Below are 13,355 nucleotides of genomic sequence, written 5' to 3' on the forward strand. Positions count from 1 at the left end.
ATTGACTTGAGCAATTTGGGACATCTCGCTGAGCCTCTACCATCTGTTAAACGGAAGATCTGCTCCCTCCTTTGCAAGATTGTCATTAGGATTTGTGAGGTATTGACAATAACGGGCCCTCCCATTCTTTCCGTTGCTGTTGTTATTACTCTATTTATAGCTTTATGTGCTTCATGGGTACCCTCTAGGGTCCTCTATGTACAACATACAACAGCTTCGAAATAGCCAGTGTTGGAGGCTCCAAGAACAAGGGTCCTGTGGCCATGTGGAGAATAAGAAGCAGAGCCAGGACTGCCGCTCAGCTAGTTCACCCTTGCTGCCGCCATGCGAACTCAGAGCTCCTGGCCCAAGCAGTCTGGAATGTTCTGCACTGTGCTTCTAGAGCAGTGATTTGCCAGGCCAACTCTGGGCTGGGGCTGTCTTGGCTCAGTCAGGAGGGCCTCTCCTCGGGCTTTCTCTCAGGACTAGTGGCTTTTTTCCCACTGGCCCAGGCAATAACCTCAGCATATTTACTGGAGCCTGGGCTAGGTTTTTAAACAAACTCGATGTAACTTGTGTACTCTGCAATCCCAGCCGACACCCTCATAAACTATCCCTGCAGGTTATTAAATGATTAAAGATCTCATTTATGAACTGTCCATTTTCGAGCAGCATGAGACAGACGCTCTCATGATTGCTCTGACCTGCTCTAGTCAGAGAGAGAGCAGTGTCCCTGACATTCTGGAAGCTGAGCCACAGATTCACTGCAGCTCACTGAACGGGAGACGCTTAGGCTGAAGCTGTCTCCTATGACCAGGCTCCAGGATTCAATATTTGCATCTCCCTAGAGTTTCAGAAGGTCCTGTGGGGACATTTTTCTTGGCGAGACCTGGCAGTTTCCTCAGTCCCAGCTGTGAGTGAGAAGCCCTTTTTGTCTTGAAGCCCAGAGGGGAGTTCTGTTGATGGAGCAGGGAGTCCCTCCTAGCTCCTTTACTTGGTCATCCTTGTACCAGCCAGTAATTTCGAAGGGCCCCTCTCTGCCCAGCTGCATTTAGCTTTGGATCTCAGACAGTGGAGCCCCTCCTGCACAAGCTAAGATTGTTTCAATGGAGTGCACACCCTGGCAGCTTATCCATGAGCCCAGCTGATAAGTTTCTTATGGCCTATGCCATGTTTGTGAAATATTTGAACAAGTTGCTGACATCTAGAACTCAGAGGATGTTATGTTATTGTTTGCCTTTTAGTAATTGTTTGCTTATAAAAAACAAAATAGCTATTTCTGCCTTCTTTTTTCTCTCAACCTTTTATTACGAAAGATTTCAAACCCAGAGAAAAGCTGAAAAACACATACAATGAAATGACATCAAAAGAACTATCCATAAAGATAAATTGAACGTCACCAAAATTAAAAGCTTCTGCTCCTTGAAAGACACTGTTAAAGAAAAAAGACAAACCACAGACTGGAAGAAAATATTTTAAAAATACATATCTGGTCAGGCGAGGGGGCTCACGCCTGTAATCCCAGCACTTTGGGAGGCCAAGGTGGGCAGGCCACCTGATGTCAAGAGTTTGAGACCAGCCTGGCCAACATGGTGAAACCCCATCTAGGACATTTCATACAAAGATCTGCATTCTGAGCCTGTCTTGACAAAAGGGAAGACTGCAGACAGCACCTTGCAGCAGTGATGGCTGGGGGTGGGGGGGCTGCCTCCCCAGGGTATTTGCTGGCCAAGCATCTCACCCTCACTTGGCTCATTGCAGCTGCTTGGGCCTGCTGGGGCTTTCCAGGGCCTTTCTGATCTGTGGGCAGCCGACATGCTGTCCCCCCACCCCAACCAGGATCATCAGAGACTGGCTCCCCACCCCTGGAACTCCTGCCCACAGGGTCCCGGCCTGGAGAGCTGACAGGCGAGGCTTGACATGGCCACCTCAGTAAACCTCTGGCCCTCCTCCCTCCTGGATGGCAGAAGCTGGGACTCAGTCTTTCCCAGCTCCTGGGCCTCTACCCTGGGTGTGCTTTTATGGCTTTAATTTCAACAAGGGCTTCTGGATATCTTGTTTACGAAGCTGCCAAAGTGAAAAATTCCTGTATTATATGCGGCTCGAAGTCCTGCAGTTATCTCAGCTCCACAACACACAACATCATTATCCTGGCTGCCCCTTATCACTCAGTGCTGGTGCGCCTACAGGATCCTGGTCCACTGTGTTACAGCGTCCCCGCCGCCGGCTTGCCTCCCCTCCACTTCTACTAAGATCTTCAAACTGCAACAAGCGTCAGCCTCTTCTTGATAGATTAGATATCTCCCGGTGATGTTATGAGGCCTGGTAAATCTTTAAAAGTAACTTTTTTGATTTATTTAACTATCATATTTATCAAGCAAATAAAAAATGTCTCTTGCCTGAGTGCTTGTGGGTGATGGTACCCATGCTGGAGAGGAAGGTTAGAGCTCTTGAGGGAGCCCCGGGCAGGTTAGAAGAGGCCTTAGTTCTCTGCCTGGGGACAGGGGAGGGGAGGATATGGAGGCAAGAGCTAGCCACCTGGGAAACCATACCTCCTGAGGCACCAGCCACACTGAGTCAGTTGAACACAGCACACTGGCCGTGATGCCATTCATGCATACTTTGGGGCCATACATGCCTGGAAGGTGCTGGGCCGGCAGTGCTGGGCAGGTATTGGCTCCCTGCCCACCAGCCCAGGTCTCGGTTTCTGTTATGCTTCACAGTGAGAAATACTGAGTGACGTTGTCTTTAAAGTACTTTAGAAATGGGGCACTTGAGGTCAGTCACTATTGATTATGTTTTTTCTCCTCTAAAAGATCATTAAAATCCGCGCCCAGACGGAGGGAATCAACATCAGTGAGGAGGCACTGAACCACCTGGGGGAGATTGGCACCAAGACCACACTGAGGTGAGCCGGTACCCTGAACCCACCGGGGCCTCCTCAGCACAGCCAGGGCCCTCACTGTGGTCGTTCTGGGCAATAAAGGCAGGTCCCTTCCCAAGGCATAGTACTGTATCTATCTGCTCTTCCTGGCGTGTTGGGTGCCAGGGCAGTTGAGTTTCAAATGCAGAGGATCTAGCCGATGGTTTTTAACAGGCTAGAGTAAGGCCGAATTCCCTGTTTCCTGCAGCAGATTCTCCCCTCTTGCGGAGTGCTTTGACCCTGGGCCTTCTTGTGGCAGAGAAGGTGCACAGAACTAGAGAGCAGGGCCCATGTGGCAGCTCATTAGCCCGGGCCCTGGCTCCTGTTCTCCTGCTGATATTATGAGGCCTGGTAAATCTTTAACATTTTTATTTATTTAACCATTATATTTATCAAGCAAATAAAAATGTCTGGGGGCTTGCAGACCACGTCCCTTAACAGTGGCCTAACTCATTGTAAAATCATTGCTTCACAGTCCTCAGCCCTTCCCTGCATCCCTTGAGTCAGTTCTTGCTCCTGAGGTTGAAGGCAGAGATGCAGGCTGTGAGATTTGGATAAAGGGGGACTTTTTAAATTGGCGGCGTCTTGTGCCTTTCGATGGGCATGTACTTCCAGCTGGCTGTGTTTTCGTTTCCTTGCCATGTTAAATATCCCTATCTGTCAGGCACCTGTATACATCTAAGTTTGCAGTCCTTTTCCAGTAGCAGTGGCGTTACTTCCTATTGGAGAGAATTTGTAGACGGTACTAAAGATTTGGGGAATAGCACTTAAGTCTTGTTGGTGGCTCCTGGCCCCTCTCTGATGGGGTAGTGACGGCAGCTCTCTGAGAAGTGACAACTTTGTTTCCTCTTTTCTGTGTTCACAACAGCTAGCACAAACCTAGCATTGGGAACTGCCCCTGGTGCCAGTGCTGCCTACTGGTTTGGGGGAAGGGGCTTCCTTTGGTGGCCACAGTTTCATTCCAGCCTTGGCCTCTGTCCACTCTAGGTACTCAGTGCAGCTGCTTACCCCAGCCAACCTGCTTGCTAAAATCAATGGGAAGGACAGCATTGAGAAAGAGCACGTCGAGGAGATCAGTGAGCTTTTCTATGATGCCAAGTCGTCCGCCAAAATCCTGGCTGACCAGCAGGATAAGTACATGAAGTGAATGGCTGAGGTTTTCAGCAGCAAGAGACTCTCCAGGTGTGCCTGGCCCGGGTCCGGCCTGTGGGTGCTCGCCCCTGGGCTTGGGGCTGCTGTCCCCACTCAGGCGTGGTCTGCAGTGCTGTCAGTTCAGTGTGGAAAGCATTTCTTTTTAAATTATCATAACTTTTGCTGTGGTTGCTTGGGAAGAACCCTTCCTTACCTGGTGTGTTTTCTATAAATCTTCATAGGTTATTTTGATCTCTCTCTCTCTCTCTCTGTCTTCTTTAAGTTTTTTAAAAATAAACTTTTCAGAACAGTTTTAGATGTACAGAGTCATTGTGAACATACAATAGGGAGTCCCCATGTATCTCATACCCAGTTTCCCTTATTGTTAATATGTTACAGCAGATAGCATGTTTGTCACAGTGAATGACCAATACCGATGCATTATTATACTATATTCACAGTTTCTCAGTTTTAACTAATGTCTTTTCTTCTGTCCCAGGATTCCATCCAGGATACCCCATTACAAGTAGTTGTCATGTCTCCTTAGATGTCTCTTGGCTGTGACATTTTCTTCGATTTTCCATGTTCTTGATGACCCTGACAGTTTTGAGGAGGACTGATCAGGTATTCTGTAGAACATCCCTCAATTGGGCTTTGTCTGATGCTTTTTTCATGAGTAGACTGGGATTGTGGATTATGGAGAGGAAGACCTCAGAGGTAAAATCCAGTTTTCATCACGTATCATGTGCGGTTCTCATCACATGCTAGCAACATGATGGTGACCTTGACCATTTGGCTGAGGTCAAGTTTGTGGGGTCGTCCCACTGTAAAGTTACTTTCTGCTGCCTTTCCATAGTGAATTATTGGGAAGGAAAGTCACTATGTGCAGCCCACACTTAAAGGGCGGGGTTATGCTCACCTCTAGAGAACTGACTATTTACGGAAATTATTTGGGATTCTCCTGCATGGGAGATTGTATCAGAATGGACTCATGGAAGTTCATTGTATACTTCAGTAGATTTATTTTGTTGCTCAAATTGAGCCAGGTTTGGCCAGTGAGAGCTCTGTCAGTTGGCTTGTGTGTCCCTCTGATGCGTCCCCATCTCTCTGGCCATATCTCTGGTTCACCCACTGAGTAAGCGGCAACGGTAAATGCAGCACCGGATCATGCACCTTACTGGAATATGCCTTCCCAGTAGGATGAGTGCTGTGTTCTTGCCCTTGCCAGGCCTGTCCTCCCCTACCTGAGGTGGGGCTGAGCACCCGGACACTGTTCCATGTGCAAGTTGAACAGCTGACACTTGCTCCATGTGCAAGTTCAGATTGGACCTCCGAGCTGTTACGATGTGGGAGGCAAGACTGACCAGGATGCGCATCTTGGTCCAGTGCTTTGGTCCAAACTATGAGCTTCTTGTGGGGCAAGCAGCATTGTCCTTCCATTAGGGACTGTCTCCTGTAGTCATGTTGAGGGGACAGTGGGAAGGGGCGGAGATGATACAGGGGATTCCATCCAGACTAAGAGGGCCCAGCCCATCCCTGCTGCCAGAGTGACTCTTCTCCCTGGGCCTAGCCCCTGAGGAGGGCCAGGCCCCTGAGGAGACCCTGGCATGGCCCAGCAGGGGTGGTAGGACCCTTCATGAAGTCAACTGCTCATGTGGCCCATGCCAGCTGTCAGTGTCCTCTGAGGCTGCACTTGTCGTTGGCCTCCCAACTCAAGCCACGTTAGACAAACAGAAGGGAGATGTAGCAAGAGCTATTGCGGTAGGGACTGTGTTCACGCTCTGCATTCCGTGTTGCCTTGACAGTAGCCGATGAGACTGAGATAGGTACGCTAGTCCAAGTCCACTTCCACAGAGGAGGAGGGGGCAGTTCAGGCAACTCCCTTGCCCAGCTAGTGAGAGATGGAACCAGGATTTGAAATCAGGCTGCTTAGAACCTGTGCTCCTAACTCCTGGGGCCACACTGCTTCCTTCTGGGTGTTGCATGGTCGTCATTTAGCAGCAGCCAGGAGCTGTCAGGATCTAACCTCTGTACCAGGCAGGTGAGGGAAGCTGGGTTCTCTGTGGGGAAGGTGACCCACTTAGAGGGCAAGAACCAGGCCTCTGCCCCAGCTGGGCCTCTCATTTAGGCCCCAAGCCTTTCACAGTGTTTGATGACCAGGATGGAAGTGACACTGACTGCAGATCTCACAGCTGCGGTTGGGACAGTCTTCTTCAGCTGCCCAAGGTACCAACATCCAGAACAGCCAGGTGAGGAGGGGACTGTGGTCTTGCTCCTCCCAGGCCACAGACCCCTGGTTCCTGCTTCTCAGATATCCTGGCTGAGGTGGTGCCCAGAGAGATGGCCCAGCTCACTGGTCTGTGCTCCAAAGTGAGGGAGATGGTTCTGGATAGGTAGGAAGGTTGGGTTATTTTAATTTTCCTCCTATTTTTTCCAGCAAGGCCTATGATTATTACATTAATCTTTCAGGCGAAGTTTTTACGACTGATCCCTTGCCGACTACGAGAAGTTTCTCTATCCATTACTAAGAGGGAAACAGACCCTGGTGGGGAAGAAAATATTTGTTACATCTTATCAGACTGACACACAATCTAACAACAATTACAGCAGCCCCATTTTTTGCACTATTTCAGCTCCGGTGTGAAAAATTGTTGTAATATTAAAGTGAGGCAGGGTGGGGGCTAGTCATTGGAAGTGGTTGAATATTCCAGGCTTTCAGTCCAGGCTTCTTGGGTGCCTCCCAGGGAGCTGATTGGGTGGGTGGCTGAGAAGAGAGAGGGAAGAATTTTCACATAAATCCCAGCGCCCTGTTTCCTGTGCTAATGGCCCAGAGATACTTGTGAGACTGGGAAGGGCTCTTGAAAGACAAGTCCCTGGCCCTAGCAGGGAAATCCCCTTGTGCCCTGCCACATTTTCTCAGTGCAGACACCTTCTTAACTGCCACACATCTTAGGGTTGCACCTGCCAGATTGGTAGGATATTTTGTGTTTTAGGATTAAATGGATCGTGCTCTCACACCAGAGTGACTTCTTGGTTAGCAAACCTTTCTCAGCCATTTATGTAGTAAAGAAGGGGAGTGGGGTCACATCCCAGTCGACCTCTAGCTCTCAGAAACTGTGGCCAGCCCTGGGCGGAGCAGCTGGAGTACCCCAAGACGGCCATACCCTGAAGGGCTGTGGGCAGAGGCTCAGTAGGAAGGGACCAGGGGTTCTGGGGCTCAGCAGGGTGTGGCATTGATTGCATTTTCCTCCTCTGTGTGGCCCTTGGTCCTAGCCCCTTGACATTTGGTTTCCTGGTGTGTGAGTGGGACATTCACATCCCATAGACCCATGTGAGGACTTGGTGAAGTGACCTGTGGCTGCATCAGGCACCCAAGAGACTAAGAGGTGGTGAAGAGTTCCTGATCCCTGGCCCACTTGGAAAAAGAGGTCACAGTTTGTCAAACTGGAGCAAGCAGCCTGCTAGGCCCTCCCGCTCCCTATTCCAGATAGCTGGCACTTGGAAGGACCTTTAGGATCCCCTCATGTTTGGAAAAAGCCCTTTAGCTCAGAGGGGCCAGCACTGGCTCAGGACAACACAACTCTAGAGCAGAGAGGGTAGCACAGGGCAGCTGCCAGAAACAACACATTGCTTCTCACAGGGGCCCTAGAACCCCACCCTCAGTGAGGCTCAGCTTGTGCCCAAGCAGCCAGAGCGGGGTTCATGATCACCTCCTTGTCCCAGCCAGCGCTGGTATTTGTAAGGCCAGACCCGCTCTTATTTGGTGTCTAGAAAAGAGGTCCCTGAGAGGTAGAACAGTGTTCACCCCTCCATCCGTGGCCATCCATTCTCCACACAGAAGTTCCTCTTCCTTGCTTCCTCCAGTGTGTGGCCACTCCCCTTCCATTTGTTCTCGGGAGAGCATGAGGATAAGGAGTAAGGGAGGCCTGGGCAAGGGGACTGGGGAGCTCAGGGTGCAGGGCAGGCCACACTGCAAGGCCCCGGAATGGGAAAGGGGTGGGCTGGCTGCAGGGGCTGCCTGTCTGCCCCTGCTGCCCTGCCGCCCCTCCCCGTCACTCGGCGACAGGCGCGGTGATTAATGGCCGGGCCTTGCAGGCCTGGCCGCCATCAGCGCACGTCTCAGCGGCGATGGATGCTGCTGTCAGGTCGGCCCGGCCCGTGCTGACCCCCGGCCCCTGCCTGGCGCGATCAATGGGCGGCGAGCGGCGGGCGGCGGCTGGGCCGGCGCGATAAGATGGGCCGATGGGCGCCCGCCGATTGCCCGCTCTGTCACCCGCCGTCACCGTCACCATCACGTCGCCAGCGTGCAGATCCACGCCGTCAGCGCCTCGTGATTAATGGGGACGCCAGCAACTGCGGGGAGGGCACGGGCGCGCGGGCCCGCACCCAGAGGGACATAGTGGGGTGCGTGCTGAGACGCCGCGAACAGCACACAGCACTCACACAAGAGCCACGTGCAGGGAACGGGGGATACGGTGGGGTGCGGGTCGCAGGTCTAGGGCACACATGGCTCAGGTGTTCACGGGGCCGCGTGCGTGTAGTGGGTGGAGGTCCCGGTGCCACCGTAACACAAGGGCCTGAGTGACTTAGGCCTGAGGGGTGGGGGGAAGAGGGACGACACCTAATGTGACCTCCGCATCGCGAGTCCTGCCTGGCGTAGGCTTCAGCCACCAGGTCTACCAGCCTCTTCGGCTTTTGCAGGCCTCCTGCCCACTGTCCCAACCATCTTTGAGAACCCAGACTTGACTGCCAGGACCCCGCCCAAAACCCTTCCACAGGTCCCAGGGCTAAACCCCAAGTTCCTCACCCCTCCCGCCAGGCCTGCGTGAAGGCAGGGCCCGCCTCTCCATGCTGGCCGCCCCACGGTGCTCCTTCAGCGGTCCTCGCAAGTGGTCCTGGTCCTCACAAGTGGTCCCGGTCCTCACAAGTGGTCCCATTCCCCAGAGTTTCATCCCTGGGTCGGGTCATTGTTGTCGGGGACGCCCTGAGCGCTCTCAGCGCACCGTCGGGCCCTGCTCAGCCCCACCGGGTGACCGGGGCAAGAGCCGGCTTGCCTCGCTCGCGCCAGAGCGCCGGGATCCACTAGGGACTCGGGAGGGAGAGGCCTGCCCAACCCAAATATCCACAGGCCACCAGGGAGGAGCCGCGTTCCAACTGGCTCTGAGGCGGCCGGAGGGCTTCCCAAAGCCAGTGACGGGAGCGCAGCGGGGACAGCCGGGTGCGAGTGTGGGACTGACCTAAAGCCCGAACTGCCAAGGAGAGCGAAATGAGGGGAAGGGTGGGGGTCCGGCTGGGTGGGTTGGGGCCTATCCCGTGGGCGGTGGGGTCTCAGGGCCAAGAGGCAGCGGGGACAGTGCCAGCCACTCTCCCTTTTCCCCTCGAAAACCACAGCCTCCCCAGGGCCGTGCGGCGCCCTGCGGGAGCTTGCGAAGACACAGCGCCCCCGCGTGGGCGGACGTGCACAGTGCCGCGCCCTTGGCGTTCCGGACCCAGGCCCCCGCCCCCGCCCCCGCCCCCGCCCCCGCCGCACTGCCCTCATGGGGGCATGGCCAGGCCTAGCCCAGGGGTCCAGGATTCCAAGTCATACCCAGCTTGTGCATGACTTCCCAGCAAGGGAGGTTGAAGCCCTGGCGGGCAGAGAGGAAGGCGTGTGTCCCCCAACGTACATGCGGGGAAGAGTAGTGGGGGAAGGCTTACTAAGTGGGGCTTTCAATTTTAAAAAAGTATATACACTTAGTTTTTTAATGGAAAATTGCCAAAGGGGTGTACTGTGAAAAACTTCCTTCCACACCTGCCCCTTGCCTCCTGTTCCCTCTCCAGAAGTGCCTGCCTTACACCGATGTGTTCCTCTAGAGATGGCCAGGCTGTGCGTGAGGCAGTACACACTCATAGCACCTTCCCAACACTTATTATGAAACATGTCACAAGGTAAACTGCAGGAATTACACTTGATTGCCTCTCAGCCTTTTGGCTGAGATCAAGTGTGGTATGTGTTCTTAACAGTTTTATATCTGATATCCGATATTCGAGTATATTAAATGGAATTTTGGAGCAGGGAGATGGATGGAATAGGGCCTTGCTTCATCCACTCCATGCATCCACCTGCAGTACCTCCAGAAATGGTACACCCCCTTTGGGGGAATAAAAAAGATTGCAAGGGAGCCCCTATATCTCTGTCATCTAGGTACTGACCATCCATCCCCCTCTCCACCTGCCAGTCTGTCATCAGTCTTCTGTGCACTTCAAAGTGAGCTGCAGACACAGCGACCTTCTATAAATAGTTAAGCATGCATATCATTATCTAGAGTTCAGTACTTGCTTATGGTGGGGTTTGTTTGAGATGGAGTTTCGCTCCCATTGCCCAGGCTGGAGAGCAATGGCGGAATTTCTGCTTACCGCAACCTCCTCCTCCTGGGTTTAAGTGACTCTCCTGCCTCAGCCTCCCAAGTAGCTGGGATTACAGGCAGGCGCTACCACACCCAGCTAATTTTGTATTTTTAGTAGAGATGGGGTTTCTCCATGTTGGTCAGGCTGGTCTCAAACTCCTGACCTCAGGTGATCCACCCGCCTCAGCCTCCCAAAGTTCTGGGATTACAGGCATGAGCCACTGTGTCTGGCTGCTTATGGTTATTTTTAAAGGTTAAAAATACAGTGAAAGGCACAAATCCTAAGTGGACCACTCCGTGAGTTCTGACTAATGAAACCCGAACTCCAATCAAGGATATTACCGTTGCCTAGAAAGTTCCTCGTGCCAACCTCTAACACACTAGAGGCAACCACTCTTAGGATTTTTATTTTTTGCCATAGATTAGGTTTGCCTGCTCTAGAATTTCATGTAAATGGGATCATACAACATCTTTCATGGGATCATACATACATCTTTCACTTAGCTCTTGAGCTTCATGAATGTTGTGGTGTGTATGGGTAGTTTGTTCTTTTTTATTCCTGGGTAAAATGCCACCACGTGGATCTACCACATGTACCTATTTGATGGCCATCTGGGCTGTTCTCTATTTTTCAGCTATTATGAACATTCTTGTACAAGTCTTCTTTGTATAGGCATATATTTTCATCTTGGCTTTCAATACCCAGGACTAGAATAGCTGGGTGTAGGGTAGGTGTATGTCTAGTTTTATGAGAAATTGTTACACCTTTTTCTAATGCAGTCTATTAGCGGCTTCCCACCTTGCTTTTAAACACAAATAGTAGAATACACTATTGTTTCTTCCTTTCTGTATTTTTCCTTGATGGCATATCTAGAGATTTTTTCTAACTCAACATAGAAAGAATGTCCTCCAATTCCTTTCCACAAGGAGGAGCTGCTGTAATTTATTCAGCCCCCTCTGATGGCCGTTTAGATGTTTCTAGCCTTATTGAGCTGGGCTTTGAAGGATGAACAGGAGCTTGTCAGGCAGACAGCAGAGGAAACAAGGCCCACAGGTTTGACAGACACTGCAGAACCCTTACTGCTGGTGCAGGAGCTTTCGAGGGGAGAAGCACCTTCTGTTCCATTTCCTTGTGGGGCTCAATAATGTTTGCTGAGTGGAAAGGAGTGGGTGATATGGCCCTAGAAGGGTTTGGGGCAGGGGAGTGAGGTGGGCACTACCAATTAGGGGCACACCTGGCTCTCCAGAACCAGGCATTAGTGGGTACTGAAGTTCAGGCTGGGGCTTTTGCTGACTCAGACGGTGCCACATGTCTATCCCCTGGCCTTCATCAGGAATCTGTTGCTCTTCCCCAGGCCATGGGGTTCAGACTGCTCAGGACTAAGATGGGAGGCTCAGGACTAAGATGTTAGCTTCCTGAGGACTTCATGCTGGCCTGGCTTCAGCAAGCGCAGGCTGGGGGAGGGGTGTGGGGGGGAGCATCAGCAGGTCCAGGGAGGCAGGGGTAAAGCAGCACCACAGATGAAGCAGAGTGCCAGTTGAAATGGTGCTGCCTCTGAGCCAAGGACCAACAGGAAGCTCCGTGGGTCGGGTCTGTTTCCCTAGACCCCTTATTCCTTGCCCCAGGTCCTTAGCAGAAGTACCTGGAGGCAGGCCCAGCAGCCAAACAGGGACTTGGGGTAGGAAGCGAGCCTTAGGCTTTTTGTCCTGGGTTGGTGGCTAAGTGACTTTTGGCCACACTCTATTTCCCTGGGCCTTAGTTTCTTTACCTGTAAAATGGATCGAGTTGTTTCCTCCTGGGCCTCTAGTGGGGTGAAGTGAGAGTGCATGTAGGAAGTGGCTGGCACAGTGCCTGCCCCAAGGGAAAAAGAAGAGTAAGCCTTGCCACCCATCACTGTGCATGAGGCACCGCTGCAGGGTTCCCTGTGTACAGGGAGGAGCCAGGTGGAGAGACGCCACAGTGAGCCACACCAGGGCCTGCCATCTTGAACCATATATGGCTGCTGGAATGTGGGCTCTGTTTGCTCCCAGGCGAGTGGGGCCACAGCCACGAGAGATGGCCTACTGCTTCCCTGGGGCAGGAGGTTTTCTAATGTATTTATGTTGGCAAGCACCCTGCCTGCCTCAGCATTTCATAGCACCTGGCTGGTCTAGAGCCTGAGGCCACGTGCTGTGCTGCTGTCCAGGGCTTCCCTGAGCCTGCTCCTGGGGCCAGCAGGTGCAGAGGGAGCGCAGGGCAGACCTGCCTGCACATGTGTCCTGGCAGTCTCAAAACAGTGCTGAACTATGGCTTCTGCAAGGCCAGGCCCACACCTGTCCATCAAGTGGTCTCAGAGGGACCATCCTGCCCCAACCCGACTCCCTTTGGAAATCAGTTTCCAAGAAAAATCTAAAACTACAAGGAAATACTGAGGCTGGAACCCAGCTAAGGAGTAACAACCTTCCACAGCCCTAGTCAGGCCTGCCCTGGGGTCGGCCACCCACCTGCCCCTCAAATTCCTGAGGAAGCACCAGGCCCAGGTGGCAGGATGGCAAGTTTGGGGTGAGGCCCTGTCCAGGACTGGGGAGAGTGGAAATGTGGCCTACCACTGGGGCTTGGTGCAGAAAGACTTCTAGACATGTTCTAGGGGAGCAGCCAAAAGCCTGCCACTCCCACCCACACAACGCTGGGTCCTTCTGGCTCAGCTTCAGGTCAGGTCTGAGGTCAGCCTCACAGCCAAGTTAAGACTTCTCCAATCACCAGCTGGGTACTAGAGCTGAGGCTTGATGGGTTTCGAGGCATGGGGCCCTAGGCTCCTGCTGGAGGCTTCCTGTTCTTGCACGGGCCTGGCTCAGCAGAGGCCTCTGCGTTCTCATGGGGCAGTCAGTGCGTTCTGCCTCACTGGCAGAGTCCAGCAGCAGCCCCACATGTGGCCTAGCACCCGTCTCACTTTACC

At 52.6% G+C, this 13,355-nt stretch overlaps 1 protein-coding gene and 1 non-coding gene across 5 annotated transcripts in view; both read left to right on the forward strand.

Moving 5' to 3' along the window:
• Positions 1–7,229, forward strand: part of RUVBL1 (RuvB like AAA ATPase 1) — a 73,992-nt gene extending 66,763 nt beyond the window's left edge. For 2 of the 4 annotated variants that reach the window (XM_012435373.2, XM_012435375.3), the window contains 2 exons: positions 2,796–2,887; positions 3,890–4,346. In XM_012435373.2, the coding sequence (XP_012290796.1) occupies positions 2,796–2,887; positions 3,890–4,049 (252 nt within the window). In that variant the 3' untranslated portion in view covers positions 4,050–4,346. Of the gene's footprint in view, positions 1–1,295; positions 1,869–2,795; positions 2,888–3,889; positions 4,347–4,532 lie in introns of those variants that run through there. The other 2 variants (XM_012435374.3, XM_021669499.2) reach the window with 2 other exon arrangements.
• A 2,755-nt stretch (positions 7,230–9,984) lies between these two features.
• On the forward strand, positions 9,985–10,166 carry LOC135268913 (U2 spliceosomal RNA). Its single transcript, XR_010337256.1, has one exon. It is a non-coding gene; the product is annotated as a U2 spliceosomal RNA (small nuclear RNA).
• The last annotated feature ends 3,189 nt before the right edge of the window (positions 10,167–13,355 follow it).

The sequence above is a fragment of the Aotus nancymaae genome, unplaced genomic scaffold (genome assembly GCF_030222135.1).
Source record: "Aotus nancymaae isolate 86718 unplaced genomic scaffold, 86718_ANA_hifiasm-v0.15.2.pri h1tg000046l, whole genome shotgun sequence".
NCBI lineage: Eukaryota > Metazoa > Chordata > Mammalia > Primates > Aotidae > Aotus > Aotus nancymaae.